The 24,129-nt window shown below is 45.1% G+C and overlaps 1 protein-coding gene across 1 annotated transcript in view; it reads right to left on the bottom strand.

Moving 5' to 3' along the window:
• DOCK2 (dedicator of cytokinesis 2) overlaps positions 1-24,129 on the bottom strand; it is a 425,761-nt gene that overhangs the window by 87,880 nt on the left and 313,752 nt on the right. Inside the window, exons 29-30 of the mRNA XM_065873738.1 lie at positions 7,886-7,984; positions 5,241-5,335 (exon numbers count right to left, since the gene is read on the bottom strand). Of these exons, the coding sequence (XP_065729810.1) occupies positions 5,241-5,335; positions 7,886-7,984 (194 nt within the window). The remainder of the gene's footprint in view (positions 1-5,240; positions 5,336-7,885; positions 7,985-24,129) is intronic.

The raw sequence follows: 24,129 nt of genomic DNA, 5'->3' as shown, positions 1-24,129 counted from the left end.
TATTTCCATGGGCATACTTACTGTCTCACCAACAAGACTGTAAGCACCCTGCCTTCTGGGGCCATGGCGTAGATGGGCTCCAGATGCCCGGGACACTCAATATCTATGTGTTGATTGATTCCATTTAGAGAAGCTTTAGGGATGCGTATAAATCCCCAACGGCCACCACTTGCCCCCTGCCCAAAATGTTGAATTTCCAGATTGAGGTGCAGATGGAGGAGAGGAAAAGAGGTTCCTAGGCACATTTTGTTCATTTACAATATTACAAAGAACTTGATCATTTAAAAATTAACCATGTCGCGTACATCAGATCTTACTGAATGTTGCATCTTGCCAATAAGAAGAATGCTCTAACAGGAGGTATTTCTTGCAGTAGACATGTCACCACGTTTGCATACACAAACAGTACACAGCCGAGGAGACATTCAAATCTGCAAAACTCCATTCCCTCCTCCAACAAGCAGATAGATAAATTATATATGACTAATACATACATACATACATACACAAATAACAAGCGATAATTGGGAAATTATGAAAACAGAAAATCATAAAAATGTAAGTAATAGGGAGGGAAGGAAGGAAAGAAGGAAGGAAGAAAAGGAGGAAAGAAAAAAGGAAGAAAGATATTGAAACATACAGACTAACCAACGTACGGAGTTCACCTTGTCCATGTGAATGAATGGAGCTTAGGATGCATATTTTTAGAGGAGAGAAAATGACATTCTGGGGAACAGTGATCTGGGCTCAACCATGGTGTATGTTCCGTTTTTCCAATTTATGTTGAAATCTTTCATTAACTAGCTGCATGACCTTGTGCGGGTTACCTCTTTGGGCCTCTTTAAGGTATCTGAGCCAATAAATATGCAGTTTGCACATCCTTACAATGCACTTAATAATACAAGCCTCACTATTTTACAGGATGAAGCAGTAGAGATGAAGAACATGGGCTCTGATTGCCTGACTTCTCTGTTCTTTTGCTAGTAATACAACACTGAGTAAGTTATTCGTCTATTCTGTGCTTCAGTTTCCTCAGGTATAAAATGTGGATTATAACAGTTCCACATCATAAAGTTGTTGCAAAGATTAAATGAGCGAATACATGTAAAGTATTTACAATAGGGGTGGATCCAGGTGCATAATACATGTTAGCTATCGTAACACCACACAAGATGCAACAATCGTGAAAAAAATTTCAGGTGCTCTGTAAATGGAAGGGATCACTGTGGCCAGAAGATGAAGGAAGTCCACAACCTAAGCTATATGCCAGCAAGGAGAGAAACAGTCATCTTTTCTGGTCGACACTAGACACATGCTCCTCTACTCCAAGGCTACACTTGTTGTCTGCAATGCTCCCATTCACTGAGTTCTTCCCAGGTGCCAGCACTGTGCTAAGGAGCAACTCATTCTACCCTCACGAAAACATACCACGAAATGGATACAGTCATCCCCATTTTGCAGATCAGAAAACCGAGGTTCCATGAAGTTGAATGGCTTCCCAAGAAAGAGAAGGTGGCAGAACTAAGAAGTCTGAAACCCAGGCTGCGTTTCTGAGTCTAACTTATTTTAAATGTAAAGACTTAAGTACTCAGCAGATCCTTTAGAGATACAAATGTTTCTATTTAGGAGACAATTCCATTTTCTTAGGTCCCTTAGAAAATTATATTCTGATTTTGTAGGTATAAAGAAACAAGGATTATTGCATCATCTCTAGGGGCCAGTCCCCCCCAAAAACACTAAAGTCTGTGGGATTTCAGGTAGGGACAGTCCTTCAAAGCACTTCTACGTATTTCCTCCAGGATGACTGTCGGCATCTCAGAAGGGGGGTTTGCCCTGGTCAGGGCTCCAGCCTCTCTGGGCTTCCATCCTCCTGACCCTGTATCAGTAGTAGATGTCTGTGCATTTATTTGCTTGCCCATCGTCCATTTCTCCTTCTGGTAATAACTCTCAGATTTTCCTATGAAGAATTACTCCCCCAGCCTCCCCCTTTGCTCCCAGACTTTGTGGTTTGGGTAGAACTAACCACAGCCTCCCCAGTTCCAAAGGTGGGTCATATGACCCAAGCCTGATGAAAGAGCGTATTTCATTCTCCTGGCCACAGAGGTTATGGATGGGCATGTAGCTCAAGATTAGTCTGGGAAATTTTGCTGTACCTATTGAAGAAGAGGCTTTTTCTTTCTACTGGGGCTGCTAATCCAACAAGACATATTTCTGGAACTTCTATAGCCAGGTTTCCACTGCAAAGAGAGCATCTGTCTAAGAATGAAGCCAACAGAGGAAAGAGCAGAGGTAGAGCTACAGATTCCCTACAACACTGTTTGAGCACCTAGATACATCCATGCCTGCAGCCATAACTCTGGGCTCTTTCAGTTGTCTGAGCCAATACTTTCTCTTTCTATTTAGGCAAATTTGAATTGAATTTCTTAAAAAAAAAAAACCCGAATCAATAAGTACCCATTGTTACCACAGGGGAAGTGTAGTGGGGAGGGTTAAATCAGGAGCTTGGGATGAACAAACACACACACTACAATATATAAGATAGATAACCAACAAAGACCTACTGTATAGCTCATGGAACTCTATTCAATATTCTTTGATAACCTATATGAGAAAAGAATCTAAAAAAGAATGAATATATGTATATGTATAACTGAATCACTTTGCTGTACACCTGAAACTAACACCACATTGTGAATCAACTGCACTCCAATAAAATTAATTTTTTTTTTTTTTTTTTTGCCGTACGCGGGCCTCTCACTGTTGTGGCCTCTCCCGTTGCAGAGCACAGGCTCCGGAGGCGCAGGCCCAGTGGCCGTGGCTCACGGACCCAGCCGCTCCGCAGCATGTGGGATCCTCCCAGACCGGGGCACGAACTCGTGTCCCCTGCATCGGCAGGCAGACTCTCAACCACTGCACCACCAGGGAGCCCAAATTAAAATACTTTTTAAAACTTTAAAAAATAAGTACCCATTGGATACACAGAGTTCATTACACATGTTTATGAATGTCAGGTTCTGTGCCAGGAGTTAGAAACAAAGGGATAAATTGGACATAGTGCCTGCCTTCAGGAAGCCCATTCCCTAGTGGCAGAAACAGTCATATGAAGAGATAATTATAGTACAGTGGGGTAAGTGTTATAATATGGGTGTGTATGTAAACAAGGAGGAGGGAACATACTCTCCTACCATAAAGGAGTCCTAGAAGGATCCACAAAGAAGAAATGACATGGACAAGAATTTGAAGGATGCTTTCATGTTGAGTTTGGTCTAGAAAGGAGGAGAGTCATAGTTTATGCAAAGTCAGGAGAAGTATGAAACAGCAGGCAACAGTGAATAGTTGAGTGTACCTGAAATGTAGGGTGAGTCGAAGATGACTCACCTGGGTGCTTCATGTAATTTGGCAAAACCCCAAGACATTACTGACCAGCTGGCAAACAGTGAAGGGATTCGCACGCAGTTTGGGAGCTGGCTTCTTCCAAACACAGGTGACCGGACATTGCTGTGAGGTACAACCAACTACATAATTTGTTGAGCTCAGTGCACAGTGAAAATGCAAGTCTCCTAGTCCAAAAATTATTAAGAATTCAAGACGGTGACAGCAGGACCCTTCAGAGTGCAAGGTCCTATACACCTACACAGGTTGCATACTCAGGAAGCTGGTCCTGACAGAAGGGCTAGGGAGATACCCACCTCTCATCTGTAACGTGGCCTGGCCTAATTCCCACCAATGCTTTAAGCATTGTAAAAGCCAGCCTCCCAGCTGAGTGACGTGAACAGGGAGAATCAGGGCAATGTAAGCCCAAGCTAAGAATTCTTACATTTTTGTTGCTGTGCTGATTTATCCACCTCCCACCATCAGCAACAATGTACATACAGATAGCTATCTCTTTCTGCCTTGACAAACCTCTCCTCCCCTTCACCAGCCCCTAAAGCTGGCCCCAAGAGCAAGTGTGTCTGTAAAGTCACTTGGCTAGGCACTTAGGCATCCAAGTAGTGGAAGAGCAGCTTTTCAGAGGACAGAAGAGTAAGGGATGGAGGCCATCTGGGACGAGAGTAAGATCCTAGGCATAGATGAGATAGAAATTCCCAGACTGTATCCAATGACAAACTTATTAATATTTATAGTTTTCCCTCTTTGCCTCCCACTAAAGAGGATCCGCCTTTGCCTCTTCAACTTCTCCTCTTCTTCTACCCTCTCAGGATATTTCTGTCTTTGCCAGTCAATTCTTGGTTCTTGTGATACAAAACAAGGACAATAGGTAGAGAGAGAGAAAACTTCCAACCAGTGTAGAGTGAAGGGGTTTCCATGGGAAGGACCTAAAACAAATATAAGAAGCCAAAGGAAAGTGAGAGAGAGAGGAAAGAAAGGAGCCTAGAAGACCCCAGTTTTAAAGGGGTTTGTGGATAGGAATTGAGGATAAGGTTCTGAGAGAGATTTGGGTAAACCATGGGATAGGAGAGATACTGAGAGACAGAAGAATGGAGAAAGGGAATATTAGATAATATTGCTGAGTGTTATGACTTGAACTTCATTTTGATGAAATGACATGATTTGAGAGAAAGCATTAAAGACTGAAATTGCTCACAGTTACTCTTATCTATTGTTGTACTGGGCCATGTGGGACCTGAGCTATACTTGGGTTACTCTGGTATTCTATGAGATGCTAATACGTATTATATATACACACGGAGACATAAATATATTCCCACCAGATGTTTCAAAGGGCAAGTAAATCTGTGAAATGCTGTATCCTAAATCTTTCTCTTAAAGAATTCTATTAGCATACTAAAGGCTCTGAGAAGTCCTGCAGCACAGAAAGCTGTTCAAAGCTGTGTAATCCAGTGCTTCCTAAACTTATTCTACTGCATGTCACAGAATATATTTTATTGTTTTGAATAAATTTAAAATAATACAATTTTAATAAGACTGACCTTAAGCTCTCCTGTCTCAAGAGTTTAGGGAAGGCTTCATAGACAAAGTATATTTTAACTAGTATTTGAAGAATGGAGAAGGTAGGGAGTAGCCAGTTCAGTATATAAAAAGGAATAAATAATAGTAGATAAATAAATAGCTCAAGATCGGTGAGCAATTCCCTGGGGTTTAAATGTAGAAAGAAAGGCTCTGTGGCACTTGGATTTATTTTCACCACGGAGAAACTATCCCCACCTTCTTTCTCTAACAGTGCACTGTAAAGTGAGTGCTGAGATGACGGGGCTGTTAGGAAGCAGGTGCCAGCTCACCTGTTCTGAACCATACTCATGGCCATCCAGTCTACAGGATACACATTTTTCCCAATGAGGTCCTTGAACATGATGAATGTCTCCATCAAGAAGTCCTGCAATAGTAAAGCAAAACACACCTGTCATTTTGCTTTATAGGAAATGACTGGAAGGGCCCAGACCTTGTTGGCTGTTCAAATGTTTTCTTTATTATTTTTTGGAGGTGCAGAAAGGGAAGGGGTACAGCCTGTTATTAAGTAAATCCAATGAAACCAATAGAGTGGATTTTTTAATGAAATCTTAACGATTTGTTACTGGGAAACTGTTTCACAAATATAAGTGGAACGTGAATATGGAATGAGAAAACACTCTCAAAATAAAGGACTATTAATTCTGTCTTTGGGAGTAAAGAAGTAAGTGCGTTCATTGATGTGGCAGTTTTATAATCATCTTTCCAAATATGTATTTGAGGAGGAAATAATCTACACTATATGAATGTATCTCAGGTCATTGAGCAAACAAACTATTATTAAAATGAACATCTAATTACTGTACTGTAGACACAGCTAATTCATATGTCATAGGCAAGTGAACAAGCAGCTTAGAGGAAACATGACAGGGATTCTCTCCCTCTCCTTTGAAGAGGTTCAAAGTGGACCTCAACATGCCCCATCAGATTTTTCAGTAGATCAAACTTGTTCTCTACCTTTGGAGAACACAAATTCAAGACAAATCTAGATAGCAAAGACCAGAACCACTGGCGCCCTCCTGAGCTAGAGGAAATGAAGGCATCCAGCCTATTTGCTTAAGGTAAAATTAAAATCCATAGGAAACCCGTTCAGAGCTCTCTCCTTAAGCCAGCGGTTTTCAGATTATTTTAAAGCGGAATTCTTTGTTCAGAGAAAATCTTACCTGGAACCTAATATATAAAGTAGATAAAAGTAGAAAACAGCTCTGGTTGAAGTGTGCGTGCATGCATGCATGCCTCTGTGTGTGTGTGTGTGTGTGTGTGTGTGTGTGTGTGTGTGTTTATGGTAGAAGATAGTGAGGCTAGGAGAAATATAATTTGAAAATCACTGCTTTAAGCTAAATTGCAAAATTCTGGAAATGAGATTGGTTCCTTTCCAGCAATCATTGCTTCTAGGGAAAATTACCTCAATGCTTTAAGTCCCAGTTTCTGCATTAGCAGAATGGGGATAACATCTACCTCAAAGGGTTGATTAAGTGCACACTGTCTATGAGATGCTCCACACAGAGTCTGGCCCACTGTAAGTGTTCACGAAGTGCTCGAGGATGACGATGGTGTGTATAATCGTTCATCCTTGATGTCACCTGGGGAGTTGTGGATATCGTCACAGGCACACTCCCTTCCTGTGGGAATGGAGAAGAGAAGACCTCTGCCTCACAGATGGAAAGCCTGGTTTCTGAATGAGAAGATGCAGCACAGTGTAAGGGCTGGAGCAGAGGTTCAAATCTTCTCTCTGCCACATACTGTTGTGTGGTCTCGAGCAAGCAGATTGTAGACTTGTAAAATGTGACTACTAACACCTATGCCATACTGTTGGAGGACTACATAAGAAGTGTATAATTTAATACATAACAATTCCCTTTCCTACCATCCTTCCCACCCTTCCTTCCACTGAGGATCAAAAATTAGGAATCCAGTCTTTCTATTTCCATGTCACATAACATAGAGAACTTGAGGGGGAGAAATCTTGGGTTGTTTAGCTTTCCTTTTGTTTCATTTTTTTGTGTATCCAGAAAGAGGTTCCATTTCTTGCCAATCCTACTCCAGTTAGGAGACCTTCTCAAAGCTATATGGATGAAGGGGCAGGACGTTGGCTTCCTATTGATTCTTTTTGTGGGCCACTCTCTGAGGTTGGTCCAATTCTGGTGCCCTTGCTTCCTTCAAGGAGAGTTAAAAGTGAGCCCCTGGTAGCAGAACCCCTGAATCTGGCAATGGTAAGGAGACAATGACAAAGCTGACCATACTGAGGGCAAAGGGATGACTACACCCTGGGACAGCCCGGGCTGGGCTTTACGTTGATGATATCATCTGCTGCAGAGGTACGGGCCCACAGGCCACCCGCTGCAGGCAGACAGTCCTAGCAAACGAGCCCTGAGAAGTTAGAAGGAGAAAGGGGCTCAGAGGCCAACTTTCTCTATGCATTCATTATTATTATGTAATAATAGCTAGCTTTTAGTGGACTCTTACAGTGTGAGAGCTACTGTGCTCTCATTTAATCCCTTCACAAATGATATGACCCCTACTTTACAGATGGGTAAACGGAGGCTTAAGAAATGTTAAAGTTAACCTCCTCAGCTAGCTGGTGACAAACCCTGGATTCAGACCCATGACTGTGTGACTCCAACATTCATGCTCTTAAGCCTCAAAATGTCCATGGTTCATCAGCAAATACTGGTTTGAAGGCATACGTAGACTAGGCACTCAGGGCTCATGTACGATATGGACAGAAGATGTGTCCCAGAAGTGATATTTACAAGCCTAAATGGGAGTGAGAAACAGGGAATCACACGAACATGCCTGCAAACTTAGACCCACACATCCTCCCGGCGCACAGGAAGACCTTCGTGCCCTAAACCCTCAAGAATCTTTTGTGTAACGCGTCTCCCCAGCACTGCCCCAGAGCATCCTATAGACTCACCACAAGTTCAGAGCTGGTCTGGAATGTCTCAATATAGAAGGAATAGTGCTGGTCACCCATCTGGTTTAAGATGGCTGTCATACATGCCACAAAGTGACTCTGCAAGAAATAAAGAAAAATGCCGTGAAACAGTGGAGAGAGGACCATGAGATTCACCTACTTCAATTACTTGACTTCAGACCAGAAAACACCTCTCTATCCCAGGTGAGTATAAAAAGGTCCCCCAGGGATGGAGAATTTCTCCTTAGCAGGTGAGCATGTGAAATTTCCCTAAGAGTAAATGTCTCCTTATGGCTCATTCATCAGCTCATTCATCCAAAAAGCATTTATTGAGCACCTATTACATGACTAGGACTATAACAGGAGCTCCAGATACAGACAATAAGGGCCCTATTCTTTATCCCTCCAGCTGCTTGTACATTGGGAAAAGAGCACTGTATTGATGTCAGGAGATCCAGCGTGTATCAAGATTCTGGAGACAGTCTGATTTTCCGGTAAATAATTTTACATGTCTAATCTCCAACTGTTCCATCTGTAAAGTGGGACAATAATCCACCTGTATCTACCCTGAGAGGTGTATCAGAAGGATCAAATGGCTCCTATGGTGCCCTGAATACACTGAGGTTCCCTACAAGGGCATCAATTGTTGGACCATGAATCAGTCAGCGAGAAGCCAGCAGCTACCGGGGACACGTACTTGCTAAGGGCCATAAAAGAAATGAGAGGAGGTAGTCCTTGCTCTCAGGAGTTCATGATCTAGTTGGGAAAGCAAGATTAACAACCACGAGGAAAAAAGCACAAGACTTTGATGAGCGAAGCAGATCAAGTGCCAGAGGGATTCAGACAAGAGGGAAATCAACGCAAGGACTTGGAGAGGAAGTGGGTCTGAAAGGATCCGCGGGATCAGAGGAGCAAGAACCACATCCCTTCGTGCACCAGAAGACATCACCACACCCTTTTCTGCTTTTTCTCTCCCAGACTTTATAACTCTGTACCAGGGTGGCGCTTTCTGGCAGGGCTAGTGTCTGAAGGCAGAATTTAGAGAGATCTACTCTGGGAACCTGGTAAACGAAGTACTGACCATAAAGCCACCAGCTGGGAGAAGCCACTCAAGAGTGTCTCCCACAAGACTCCACTGGGCTGCCATCTCAACCAAAGGAAGTCCCACTGTCAAGGGCAGGCCTGTGGAAGCTTGGGCAGCTTGGCGTGATGCAGGTGTCTCCAGGAAACCCCACTTCTAAAGGGTGTCAGACGTAACACACACCAGAGAGGTGGGCCTGGACGTGTTATGTTTGAACCAAGTATTATATTTGTATCACAAACTGCTGTCTTTGTTAAAAAAAAATAAAACTAAAAGACCAAAAAAATATAGCGTGAAAAAAAAAAATCCTCCCATATTACAGGGTTACAGTTCAGTGACAGTGGTGGAAGGAACAGCCTTGATGTCCCCAGGAAGCTCCTTCTGAATTCCTCCACAGGAAGTCTTTTGGGTAATTGAATGTTCTTCAAGTTCACATCCCCAAAAGTAACTCCCAAAGATACAGATTCTCATTTGCTTCTAGGTTCTTTTCAATTAGGACGTTAGGGATAAAATGCTTTCCCAGTCAGCAGGACCAGCTGTGCAATCTGTGGGGCTCAGAACAAAATGAAAATTGAAGAGTCCTTGTAAAAATTCTTCAGATTTTCAAGACAGCCACAGGGTCCTTCTGAGCACCGGACCAGGTCACACGCCTGGGAAGCCAGCTCTGCCTGCAAGTGACCACCACACGCATGCACCATAAATGTTCAGAAAACATGCAGAGGTGGCAGGGGGCACAAAACTGGGACTCTCAGGGGTAACGTCAATGACACTATGTTGCTGGGGACCTGGAACCTCTATATGGGGGCCAACCGCCTTGGCCGTCCAGGGAGTCAAATCCTCTCTCCGGCTCACGCCCTCAGGCGGTGATGGTGAGTCTGTGAAATTATCCATCCCTTTCAAACCAGACAGAATGCCACCATCACTGCTAATTTAACCAGGTCCCACTGAAACCAAGAAACAAGCATATTATTTTTTATCCCTCCATCCAGGCTGGACGCAAGAGGGGAGAAATCTTCTGAATTTGTGTGTGTGTGTGTGTGTGTGTGCGTGAAAGAGAGAGAGAGCACACACACACACACACACACGCGTGTGTCTCCTCTACTCCCTCCATCTCTTCTGTGAGGGGCTTCCTCCAAGAATGCAGCCGGTGGCCACTAGAGGTCTTTCCTTTTCACATGGTAGCTGCCGTGCAGTTTTTCCGGCTTTTTATTTATTCCTACGTGAGCAGACCCACTACACTTCTTGCATATAAACAGTGAAAATTTCAATATAAAGGACTTATTATTTCTCCTTTTGGAGTAATTCTGCTGCTGGCCAAAGCCTGGCTCATTTTGCAAAGAAAGGAAGGATATTCTCTGCAGGTAATTCCACTGCTTCAAAAGGTAAGAGATCTGGGGAGGTTTTATTTTTTGTGATCGATCATCCTCTCAGAGGAAATGCTATCGTCTCTTGGACAACAGTTTACTTTTAAAGCTTTGGCTTAAATGAGTCCTGGGATTGTGAGCGTGTGTGTGTGTGTGTGTGTGTGTGTGTGTGTGTGTGTGTTGTAACATCCACCATTGTCAGAACTGCAGGCTGCCCCAAACGCATAGATACAGATACGGAATGCTTGGTATTTCCAAAGGCTTGATGTGAATTTGAAGGGGGGAAAGCAAACAACAAACCTCAAAGCTCAAGTTGCCTGGAAATTACCTTGAAAAGGCTGCATTGTCTTAAGCCTTGTTTAGAGAAACTTCCATGCTTCATATTAAATGAAAATAAAAGGGGAAGGGGATTCCAAGTGCCCATCTAGAGAGAGTGACCATTTTACGAAAGAAACCATTATCCTTTTATAAGGACTTGCTCAGGGTGTACAGTTCATCGATCAATCAAAATTACTTTGACCAGCTTGTTCATTTCTTCCTTCTAACTGCCCCATAGAAAATCCCAGCTGAGTGCCTTCCAGTACGATCTGTAGTGTGATGTTTGTGTAGTTTGAAGTTTGGACGAGTTACCTGCATTTGGCTGTTAATGAGAAATGACAGTGCTTTACTTCCCACTGGAAGCTTCCCTTTTTGTCTGCTATTGGTGTCTAGCCCACTTTAGTATCAAATCTGTCAGCAATCGCACCAATGTGACTGACTGATTTCTGAAGTAGCATGATATACCAGCAGCAGGTTCGAATTCAGTAAAGGCTCCACTCTGTCATTTAAATTAAAAACCAAAAACCCCTCTCTGTCATACAATGATAGAATGGTGGAATCACATTGTGTTTCTCTGACATTTATCCCTTTTTCAGTAGCGTCTTCAGCACGGCAATCCACCTCTTTGCTTCCTGCCCCTTTTCCCTTTTACAAGTTTGAGACCTTCTACATCCACCATGTCTTAAGTGTTTAGAAAGAGCTGTAGGGATTGGGAGTGGGGGTGATGAACAGACTGCACTTGCCCTAGCAACTCAGACACTCCTGTTGTTGACATGGCTCAAACTTTACAGTGTCGGACCCCAAACTCCCAGCCCTGTCAGCAACGTGGAAAAGCCTGAATACTGCATGGGGGACAGAGGGTTAGAGGGATCTCTTGCAATTCAGGCTGGTGAGAATGCCCTGCCTTCCATCCTTGGTGGAAATTTTGTGGTCAGCATATATTTACTACCAAGGCGTGAGGCAGCCACTCATCCATACCCAAGCAGCATTCCAGGTGCCCAGAAAGGAAATTGCTTCTTAAAACAGCATACCGGGGTGGGGGGGGGACCTGCATATTAAATTCCGGAGAGAAACTATCTGAGATGCTGTCACAAACCAGGCAGAGTCACGTCGGCTCCATTCCGGGTGGTTTAAAATGTAGCTAATGAATCACAGCATGAAGAGACATGGTTTGAAACTAGGTCAAACGTGTAAAAATAAATGCAATCGTCGCAGGCACTTGGCTGATGAGGGGCTACATAACACTTGCAGTGGCAGGGCTTATTTGCCATATAGAACCCTCTTCAGTTATCCACGACAATCAACTGATCTGGACAATTCAGCCCGTCAGTATGTAGGGAGCCCTTGCACACCTGGGAGAGAGCTGAAGCTCCAAAGGAAAACAATCAGGGTCTCTTCACTGTGTGATGGCAAGAGAGGAAAAAGAGAAACCCACTATTGTGTCATTAATATTAATTAGCTGGGATACTGGCTGACTGCGGTCAGGAGAGTAGCCCTCTCCAAATCAATCTACTCCTTTGCATAAAAAACCATCATCATCTTATTGATAAGGCCAATAGTTTTGGTGCACAACACTCAAACATATCTATTTAGCCACCTCTAAAGCAAACACACCTACACACACCGTCAGGACCCTGCAGTGCTGAGTGAACCGGGAAGAGGTGATCAGTTTGCCCTGCCTTGAAGAGCTAACCAAACAAGGGGAGAGGGGCATGGTTGCCACTCCACTCACCTGAGATCAGTGGGAGTGATGAGATCGCAGAGGGAGGGAAAGAGCCGACTTCGGGAGCTTGCTACCTAAATGCCAGCATTACTATGCGATGCCAGCTGGTGACACGTTGCCATAGTAACTTCAAATAATGTGCTCGACCAAAATAAAATAAAATACAGAGAGCGCCAAGGAGAGGAGATGAGCGAGGAAACTTTGCATGCCGAGGGAGATGAGAAGTTTTATCTGTGGGGCCATCCAATTCCTTTGAAGACTAAGAGTAGCCTAATGCCCCTCTCAGGTTGCTTTTCCATTCACCCCCATGTCTGCCATGCGGTTATATAACAGATTTTATTCTTGGATGGAATTGGTGCTGTCTTTGTGACAGATCCAGGACCGGAGGTAGGAGGCTATGGTGTGAGGAATTCAGGGACCCTAAAACCCGTTCATCTTAGAGCTTTGTCAGGAAGCTCAGAGTTGTAGTTTGCAGCAATCTTTGGGGAAAGTAGTGTGTGTGGTATCTCAAGTTCTGGGCACTGTGCTAGGTGCCCGGGTGCAGCAGTGAGCTGGATGGATAAGGTTGTACTCCAAAGAAGCAACGTCAGGTGGAGACCCAGGAGCCGGACAGCCTGAGTTCAAATCTCAGCTCTACCTCTTACTAAGCATGTGACCTTGGGCAGTGTTTCTTGTGCCTCAGAGTAAAAGGGAATAGAAATAGTTCTTACTGCATACAGTTTTGGTGAGAATTAAATCAATTTGTATAGAGCACTTAGAACATAGAAAACCCTCAATATAATCAGCTATTAGTGTTATTGTTGCTGTCGCTGACTCTGGTCCAGAGAAACTATGCAGATTGGCTAACTGAAATTCCTGACCTGGACAGACGATATGATGACCCCACCTACCCCTGACCGTCTGTGGATGCATCAAGCACTCCCAGTCACAGCTTCGGACAAAGAGCTAAGTGTCCTTTGACTCTGAACGTGCCTTTGGTTAACAACACGCCCCAAATAAAGCTGTTTAGTAAACCGCGTGTGTGCCTCTTCGAGCAGGGCAAGTTTGGAGGTTTCTTTTATTTGGGGACAGTTGCTGGCAGGTAGGATGAATGACAACGGTGCCCAGATTGTTCAAAAGCCTGAAATGTAACCGTCTTCATCGAAAGCTTAGTCTTCCGGCTGTTTGGCTTTAGGAAGTGCCTGTCTTTGTGTGCAGTGACATTCTTTGGTTACCCAGGGATCCTGCTGTATGACAGAGTATAAACCAAGTCACCTTCCTTCAGGGAGAAGCTTCTTTATGGGCACAGATCCAGGGGTTTTGTGTAGCCTGATCCATGTCAAAGCATAACATCACAGGAAGACGGGAATGTGCCTCTTGGATGCTATGTACTCTGGATGCACCTAGACATGTTGCATCTGTACAACACAGCAACTCTTTAGAGTCAGCTGTGTGTACCACTACCTGGCACTGTGGGCATTAATGATCAGCTCTCCAGCATCACTAGGGCCAGAACCGCAGGCAAGGCGTCTCCTCAGAGAGCTATTCTCACTGTCAAAGAGCGGGGTGGGGGGGTGGGGGGGTAGGGGGGTTGGTAACAAGGCTGCTTTGAACCCAGGCTGGAAGGCGAGACTAAAGTGGCCACACACTCTTCCTTTGAAACGAACACTTTCTGATCTTGGCTGGAGCCTGTGCATGTGGCTTTGTAGTGTGGGGTCACTTTAAATCTTCCAAAGGACACAATGAGGTGTTTAATCGCAAAGGGATGTAGAAGGCAAGCAAATTCTGTTCAATTATTCCTTGTGCTTAGGACTCCACCTTTACCATCTCACTGAGTCCTCTCAACAACCTCATTAGGTCAACTTTATGCCCACTTCACAGATGAGGAAAGTGAGATGCATAGAGGTCAGGCAGCTTGCCTAGACAGACATTTAGTATATGGTGGGGCAGGAATTAGAATCTGGGTCTTTCTGACTCGAAAACCTGTGTTCTTTTCATAAATCCATGATGTCTCTCATGTCAGCACTGTCAGCTCCACCTGGGCAGAGATTTTTGTCCTTTATTCACGCTGTATCACCAGAATCTGGAATTGAACTTGCACATAGTATGAGCTCAATAAATATTTTTTAGATGACAGATTGAACTTCTTATAGTATTCCCCATCTTTAAAAGAATGTTACAGGGACCACCCCCCCAAACACTGAAAAGTTAGGGTCATGTGTAGAACACCTTTGCCTTAGGAGAGGACAGAAATGAAAGAATTTTTGTTCTACTTCTGAGCTTACTCCATCTTAAGTTATATTTGATCAAGCCAGAGTGAGATCATTCTTTCACACATGCCTTAATGTAACAAATATTTCTTGAGCACCTACTATGTTCCAGGCATGGTTCTAGGTGCTCTGGACAGTCATGAATGAGATTAACAAGGGATTTGTTCTTAAGGAACTCACACCCTCATTAGGGCCAGGGATGGGGAAACACCATAAGCAAGTGAATACATAAATAAGATCATTTTAGGCAGTGATATCTGCTGCTAGTGGAATATTACAGAGCAATGAGGTTGAGATGGGAGGAGACCGGTTTTCAATAGGGGAGACAGAGGTGGCCTCTTAGAGGGCTGATATTTGGGTGGAGAACTAATGGTGAGAGTTGGTCATGCAAAAATCTGGCAGAAGAGCATTCCAGGGCAATTGAGTAGCAGATACAAAGGCCCTGAGGTCAGATGAGCTTGGCGTGCTGGAGGATCGAAAAGAGGGTACAAAATGAGGAAAAGCACATATAAGATGAGGTCGGAGAGACAGGTTGGGACCAGATCCTGAAGGCCCTCGAAGGTCGGGGCAAGGGTTTAGGTTTACTTCCAAGTGCAAAGGGAGGCCATTAATTTGGGTTTTAAGAAGCTCGCTCTGGCTGCTGTGTGTTTCAAGAACCCCTCTTTAAAGAGGCGGTTTCCATGTCTTACCACCCTTCTCCAAGTCGTTACACTGGAGTTGTTCCCAGGGTGGTGGGTGCGTGAAAAGTGCAACTATGTGCTCAGTGTTGACCCTTCCTGTTCGTGGTAGTGTCACCACTCCTCAACAATCTTTTCTCACTAACTGACCATTCTATAGCAGACTCTGACCCTCCTCCGGCAGGTGTGGACATGGACTCTAGTTTTACGTGGATCCCCCTTGTCTTCGAGTTCAGCAGTTTGTCTCCCTGTTGTTCAGAGCCGAATGAAGGGGAGGGAGCCTGCTACAGCGGCTCTCAGCCTCTGATTAAAGCCATTCGAGCCTGTGGGACTTGAGAAGGCTGCTTGCCAGGAGATGGGCTATCATTTAGGACACCCCAGTTTTTAACTGAACAGAAGATGATTTTTCTAAATGTTTCCAATTACATCTGTGGAGGTGTGGGTGGGGAAGTGCACAAATGAACACACACACCCGTGGTGGTCTTCCAAGGTTGGTACCGAATGCCTCAGGAAGGGCTGTGCAGAAACGTTTGTTTTGAGTCCTGGAGAATACAGTATTGTCCTCGGCTCACGTATTCCTGAGAAAAATCAAAGCCAGGAGCATCACTAGGAACGTGGGCTCTGCATAAGTAACCTACACAGCCCCTCACCTTCTCCTGCAAACATTTTCATCCAGGTTGTGTAAGACACCAAGATCAACTTTCAACACGAAAAAGTGTCCTGAAAGGATATTATGACTCAGGAAGGAGGTACTGTGGGCTGCAGGATAACGATAATAACTGCCATTTAAAGGGCTAAGAGTGTGTCATGCAATGTGCTAAACCCTCTGCTTATCCATCAATAAGGACGTTTTATAAGTTATGGCCAGGCAAGGAAACAGCTGGAAGAGAGAGAAGTTAACATCAGTCGGACATTTATGTGTCGGACATGGTGCAAAAAAGTATGCCAATGGTCACAACAGCTACCAGTTACTGAGCGCTTACTATGGGCCAAGCACTGTGCATGCTTCATCTCAATTAATCCTCCCAGCAGTCAGTCGATGTTGGTAAAACCACGCGCACTTTACAGATGAGGAAATCAAGGAGCAGGGAGGTGACACGACTTGCCTAGCTCAGCTTGATTCCAGAATATTGTTTTGTAATCATGACATCATCTTACTGATATGAAAATTAAGCAATACCTCAAAGTATAACGAAGAAAGGAAAAGTGCAAAATATTTCATTCCACCATGCCTCCTGCCTAACCTTGAATATTAAGAATATTCATTTCAATCTAATAAGCCTCTAGAATGTTAAGGACATTCTAGACATCTATTGTGCCTAAAGAGAGATGGAAGGATGGATGGAGGGATGGAGAGATGGTTGGATGGAGCTAGGTGGGCAGATTACATAGGTAGATAGGTCAGGGTTGATACCTAGCTACGTAAATAAGACCAGCCCTCTTTTTTTTTTTTTTTTTTTTTTTTTTTCGGTACGCGGGCCTCTCACTGTTGTGGCCTCCCCCGTTGCGGAGCACAGGCTCCGGACGCGCAGGCTCAGCGGCCATGGCTCACGGGCCCAGCCGCTCCGCGGCATGTGGGATCTTCCCGGACCGGGGCACGAACCTGTGTCCCCTGCATCGGCAGGCGGACTCTCAACCACTGCGCCACCAGGGAAGCCCGACCAGCCCTCTTAATGACTATGCTCTGTGGCTTATGAGTCTCCATGATTTTAGGCTCAGCTGAGGATAACCCCTCCATTTTCTGCGTTGCTTGGGGTTTTGAAGGCCAAGAAAGGTTAAGTGACGGACACCAACACCACATATTAGGAAATATATCTGGTTTCGCATAGAAGCAGCTTTCCGGGAAGGCACTGAGCAGAGCATACTAAGTACTGGGATCAAATCCCAGCTCTCTTCAATATGCTCTGGATCTTTGGACAAGTTACTTTACCTCTCTGAGCCTCAGTTCTCTGGTCTCTGAAACGGGGATAACAGTGGTGACTATAGGACTGTTGTAAGGACAAAGTAGAAGCCGGGTGCAGAGGGTCCCTGTAGAGCCTGGCAACACCACGGGCACTCAAAAAGCCTTCTTGCAATGCCTAGCCTCAGCTGTCTTCCAGTTCACCAGGAACAGTTAGTTGATCAGCTGGGGAAGTGTGGAGTTAGCTTTTGGTTGACTCGTGAAGGATGATTTAAACCTCTCTGTGGACCTGGAGAGCTGCACTGCGGATAATGATTTGTACAAGCTCTCCCTGCCCTTTGTTTCCCTTTACAGAGACTCCATGTTTCAAGGGCCGCGGGCGGGGGCATGCGCAGGCAGATAAACATGTTCACAGACAGCCAGGCGGCCAGGTAAGGGAGAGTTTTCAGGAGGGATGATTATTTTGTGGATAAAAGGATGTCTCTAGTTTCCTTCATGAGGACTGAAGACAAGTGAAGAAGAGTGAAGAAGGTCTCCCACATCGTGTTCTAAACTTCAAGCCTAACTCTTCAACCAGCCCTCTCCTAGCACCTCCTCCCACCGCCCCCAAATAGGCCTGGTTGTCCCTGCTGCAAAGGATCTGCTAGTCCCAGCACACTCAGGTATGGGGTCTGATAACAGCTTATCGGGTGTGTGCGGAGGTGGCCTCTTTGCAAGCTCTCTGCATGGCTCAACTCAGTAGGGCTTAACCAAAGCAATGACACACTGATGGTGTAACTCAGTCCACGCTAGGGAAGGGTTTTCTCCCTTCCCAGACAATTCCTCACTCCCAATTAATCAATCAATTAGCAAATATTTACTCAGACTCATAAGGAAGAGTCTTCCCTTCCTTTCCTTTTCTCCTCTCTCTCTCTCTTTCTGTCTCTCTGTCTCTGTCTCTCTGTCTGTCTTTCTCTCGCTCTCTCTCAATACAGTAGTTCTAACCTGGAGATAATTTTCTCCCCCAGAGGACATTTAACAATGTCTGGAAACTGGAAACATTTCTGTCTGTCACATACAGGGAGAGGGGGAGGTTGACATCTATTGGGTAAAGGCTAGAAATGCTGCTAAACATCCTGTAATTCACAGTTCAGCCTAACAGCAAAGAATGATCCAGGCCAAAATGTCACTAGTGCTGAAGTGAGAAACTCGCATCTTAGAGAGATGTATACATTATGATGCTGAAGGACAGGTGCAAAATGAATGTTATAGCTTCCTCTAGGCTTTTAAGAAGTGGGAATGACCTCTGTAGTTAGGAATGTTCAGGGGAAATTTCATGGAGCATGTGGGATTTGAGGAATGAGAAGAGTGAAAGAGATTAAGCTAAGAGTGGGAAAGGACACCGATAACAGGAAAAACATTTCATTTTGTAATTTGATTGATTGGTAGTAACTGCCTAAAGAGCTGTGTGGGGAATGATTCTAATGCCAAGTCCTACCTCAGCAGGAAAGAGTGTGGCAATCAATTAGTGATGTCTGCTATAGGCAAGGGAGAGAGGGATAATACATGTGCTGAGAAACTGCTGTCCCACTTTTATATGGAACACAGTGAGGAAAGAAGCAGAGGTGAAAATGAGCAAAGTGTTTTGGTACAACAGAGGTTCACAGAGGGAGATCACAAGAGATATTTGGAGGCGCAGACGGAAGGACCTTGAATGCCAGGCTGAGGGCTTTGAATCTCAATCTGTTGATAATGGGATGTCATGCAGGCATCTGCCTACTGGGTTGCCCTCAGGCCAGCTCTGTTGACAAGGTCTTGGGAACTAAAGAAAGCTACCCAGAGTCCTTGCTCTTCATTTCTATAAAGGGAGTACTATTTCATCTGTTAACAGTAAAAACTGGCAGAATTATCATGCTCTGGCTTTTATGAAGCTGATTCCAATGATGAAAAAAATCCTATGAAGCTGAACTCAGAGATAAGTGTTTGAAAAGCTGACTCCGAGGGTTCACATTAACGAGCTCCTGTAAAGCCCTTTTGGATAAAGAAGTCCTTCTGATGTCATTCACACACAAAACAAAACAAAACAAAAAACCCTCAAGGAGGAGGGGAGAGAAGGGAGTAGAAGTCCATTATTCCATTCCTGGGGCTCATGTTCCAGCTGACCCCTGATGAGGACACTGCACTGCCTACTGATCTGGTGCTTCCTGTCAGCCCCCAGCTCCCTGCCTGGCTGGCTCCTTCTTAGGCAGTTTCCTCTCTGTCCTGGGAATGATACCTCATTGATTTATTGGTTTGCAATTTTCCAAATGACATCACGCTCTTTTTTTTTTTTTCCATTCTTTCCCTCTGCTCACCTCCCTCCTCTTAAATTCCCATTTGTCCCACTTCCACTTCCCTGTCCTTTGGAATGGTAACAACTTCCAATTACCATCCTCCGCAGTCTGCATTAGCTGCCTGCAGACTCCCTCTCCCTGCCATCATTAATAAAGGTGACACTGCGGCTTGGCATGAATGCAGGTCCTCCCCCACCTGCCCCACTGTCCCGTCTCTGGGAGCAGAAGGCTCCCTAGCCAGAGAGCCCCTGCCTTTGACACTTTCCTCCTGCACGCAGTTCCCATCCCTATGTTCTGATCCACACTCAGCTAAAGAAAGATCAAGTGACACAATGAAAAATGCCATCCAGAGAGCTGTCCCGGTGGCACCCAGGTATCAGATCAACCTACTACAGCTCCGTATCTACCAATTCCATCTAGAAAGGAAAAAAGATGTCACAGTTGTCTGGACTGATTTGTCCTTAAAAACCCCTGCTGACTCCTTCACCCTGGCAGTCCTGGAGAAATCCTAGTACAAGTCTAATTGAAGTTAAAGCTTAGAATTAGACAGTTGATGGGGAGGGTGATCCTTGGGAGTTCTTGCAAGACAGCTTCCTTGTAGCACAAATGGGGAAGCCATGGACCAGAGAGGTTAGGTGGTTTCTCCAGGGCCACACAGCCTCTGGAATTGGCAGAGCTGGTTCTGACCAGAGTGCTGAATCAACTGTACCATAATCTACCACCTGCAAACACTGGCCCCTGAGCCTCCAAGTTCCCCAAAAGCAAAATGACTGTTCTTTCCCACTGTTATCTCAGCCAGGGGGTTGTCCTGATCCCAGAAAGATAGACCTCAACTAAGGCTGATGTTTGAGATGTGCATTCTCCTTTAACTTCCTCACCACACAGGTTTCCAGATTTGGGAAAGAACAAGCCACTGAGCACTAATTTCATCTTTCAAAAAAACTGAATGGGTGCCTCTATTACCACTATTCATCCCTGCTTTGATCTATTACATTCTGTGCCCAGCATCCAAATATGGTTAAGAACATCAAATTAAAAACCAAAAGATTGATCACTGAAGTCACTCTGTATAATGAAAATTGTCTGAATGTGCGTTTACGGGGCCTCAGGGCAGGAGCAGGGTGGGATATGGGGGCTTTGCTTATGTCACTTTGCCCAAAGATCCTCAAACCCGCAGCCCACAGGCCTCATGTGAACACAGAAATGCTTTGTTTCATCGGAACGTGTTTTAAGAACAACTGACGTTTTGTCAACATTTTAAAACTAGAAGCCATTGCATCACTTTTGGATTTTCAACTTCTCTGGGGTATTCGGCAGATTCAGAGATAACCATTCTGCATTCTGCACTCCCCTATGGCAGCACTGGGAGCTGCCTCCTGAAGTAGGTAGGGGCTTGGGTCGGGGGTAGGCACGCACTTTCCAGGTAGCCAGAGCCTGGCCTCATCCAAGAGTGACCAACTTGCCCTGGTCTGCCTGGGACTTTACCAGTTTCAGCACGGAAAATCCTGCGTCCCAGGAAACCCCTCAATCCCTGGCAAACACCCTACGTAGTTCTTCTTTTATGTACCTGGTTGGTTCCTGTGGACACTTGCAGGTAAGGCCTCTTCCTCACTGCTTCCTTCATGCCCACATGCCTCCCGAGAATGACATTCAAGGCTTCTCACCATGTCAATCCTGTTTCTCTCCCAGCCCCCTCTTCCCACCTACATGCTACCTACTCTAGACTTCTCTTCACTCCCTTGGCATTTGCACAAGCCAAAGATGCCTTCTTTTACACACCATGAAGTCTAATTCATTTTTAAAGACCCATGCAGGTGCCATCCCCTCTTCCAGGAAGGCTTCTCTGATTTTACCTGATGCTCTTCTGTCCACACAGAGCTAGGCGCTCCCTCCCTCCCTCTGCTCCAACGACACTCAAATCTTTCTCCTTTCATTGTCCTCATCACCATTAATACAGTATCAAGCGAGTAGACCCTGGGGGTGGCCTTCCTAAGGACTCAGAGAGAATCAGAATTGTGATAAAATCAAAAACCGTAAAAATTGTGAAACTTAGTTTGAAGTCCCAGTCTGTCTGTGGTTGTGAGTTTTGCACAAGTCACCAAAATGAAAACTGAAAACCATCCCGTAAGTATCTGCACCTACTCCATGGCGATATTTAGCATTCCAAAGTCTAAGAACATCTGGGTCTCCTGAACATTGACATCCAACTCTCCTCCTGCCTGTAACATGGAATTGTAATCGCATGCCCTGGCATCTGTGTTCTCCACTAGACCTGGAGACATTCAAAGGCAGGGACTTTCTTCCACATCCTGTATCCTCTATACCTGGCACATGGAAATTGCTCAGTGAAAGGCTTCCCAAGTGGGTGAGTGAGTGTGAGTGAGTGGACTCCCATCAAGGAGACCAGGAGGACGGTCCCACTTGCCGTGATTTTAAAGGAAAAGGGTCTCCTTAGCTGTCCCAGTGCCCACAGGGCCCCTGTTGTGTTAGCTGATCACCCTGAGCCGTATTACAAGCTAGACCAACCAGTCTATGATTGGGGTCAAGCCGTCATTCTTTTGGTCATTTCTCATCAGATCATAAGATTCCAAAGTGTTGACAGCTTTAGGGTCTTTTCTGATAAATAAAGAGAATGCCAGCCCTCTAGCTTTGTACTGAGCGCTTCCCCTGGGACTCTCTGTAGGCAGCTTGTAATAAACATGCCGACACCATCTTTCCCCACTCAGATCCCTCTTTCTCCTCCCCGTGTGCTCCTTCTCCGAGCCACCCGCTACCTCAACACAACACTCCAGCCCCCACCCCCCGGCCGACTCCATGGATCACCGAGCCCTGGAGATTAGACATTTGTCTTGAACGTGTTCGCCCCCGGTCTCACTGCCCGTATTGAAGCTACCATCTTCACTACCTGGATTACTGCTGCAGCCTCCTAAGGGGTCCCCGGCCTCCAGCTCTGCCCCCTTTAATCTCCATGCTGCAGTCAGAGTGTGAGCTTACTGAAATGGAAATGAGACCAACTCTCACTCCTGCTTATAATCTTCAGCAGAGCCTACTGACTCGGAATAAAAAAATCAACCCCTTAGTACAGGGTATGATTCCCTGCATGCCCCTTTTCAGCTTCCTTTCTTCCCCTCTTCCTACTCGCTCCTTTAAACTCTACCGTCCGGCCACACAGAATTGGTCCTGATTCCAGCCTCAGTATGCGCGTGTGTGTGCCCACACACACATACACACATACCTTTAAACAATTTGCCTCATCATCTCTACTGAACTTCAGGTCTCATGTTTGAAATCACTTCCCCCAGAAAGGCTTTTGGGATTCTCTCCAGCCCCAGCTGGGTTGGAGGTCCCTCTCTGAGCTCTCATGCCCCTGGCATCATCACTCTGATGGCACTGATCAGAGTTTTTGGGAGCTCTCTCCTCATCTGTCTGCCTCTGCTGTAAGACTGTGAAGTCAGAGACTGGGTTAGGGTCCTACTTTCTTCTTATCTCTTCATCTGCAATATAGTGCCTGGTACATACAGGTAACCAAAGGATATTTGCTCAATGAATGGATATGTGGTCTCAGACGGAAGAGTAAGTGGGACACAGATTGGGAAGGTACCTAAATGGTGTGTGCGAATTTAGGTCTGCTCTGAGGGGACACGCAGATTGGTAAAAGGCTCTCTTCTAATCAAATGGGAATTGGACTAAAGTCTTGTCTGTCATGGAACATAGTTTCCTCACTGTGTGATGGCTTGAGCCTGAGTGGGAAGATTTTGGAGTCCTGGCTCTTCTTTCTGGCCTCATGTCCACAGACATAGTAGGAAACAACACTGGGCCCAGTGTCAGGAGATCTTGGTCTCAGGTCCAGTCCTGCCATTTGCTTCCTGTGTGCCCCAGGGCAGGTTTCTGTCCCTCTCTCAGGTCGTCATCTATAAAACAAGACTGAGGAACCAGCTCCTTCTACTCTGCGTGCGGTGGTGACTTAGAGTGAGCCACAGCTGAATTTACCTCCTGGCTCCCCAATTCCTAGCTGTGTAGGCCTCTAAGTAATGCTGACTTCTCGGAGTGTTATGTAGATTAAGTGTAATTACATTCCTTAAGTGGGTGCTGCAGTACCGCTCACAGCATAAGTGCTCAATAAATGATTACAATTAAGAGTACACGCGTCCTCATATGACTGATTTATCAATGGTTATAAGGTAAAGCTACACAGGAACAGCTAAGATTTGGGCTCTTCAATTCTAAGTCATGTAACACTGCCTCCCCCCAGCCCCCCATAAAGTGCCGATTGTACATATTTACAGCCCCTATATCTTCCAGATGAAGCATCCAACAAAACTGACGTTATGTCACAATTAAGACAATAAATGCTTATTACACTGAATCAAGCCACAGTTACACCCATACCATAACAGGATTATATACTTCATTTTGGAATTTGAAAGCCCTTAAAACGTCAAAACATGATTTGTCACATGTTATCATTTAAAGATTGGTAGGGTATTGTAAAAGAAAACTTCCCTGCCCTTGTGATGTCAGATGATGTTCCCCCTGAGGGCTCCCAGGTCTTACTCGAGTCTCCAGGGTTCTGGCTGGTAGAGGGGCATGAAGACGGCCTTCCAATGAATACCCTGTGTT

Source organism: Phocoena phocoena, chromosome 3, assembly GCF_963924675.1.
Source record: "Phocoena phocoena chromosome 3, mPhoPho1.1, whole genome shotgun sequence".
In the NCBI taxonomy this organism is placed as follows: Eukaryota; Metazoa; Chordata; class Mammalia; order Artiodactyla; family Phocoenidae; genus Phocoena; species Phocoena phocoena.
The sequence above is the reverse complement of the archived record's forward strand: the minus strand, read 5'-3'. Positions and strand labels throughout refer to the sequence as shown.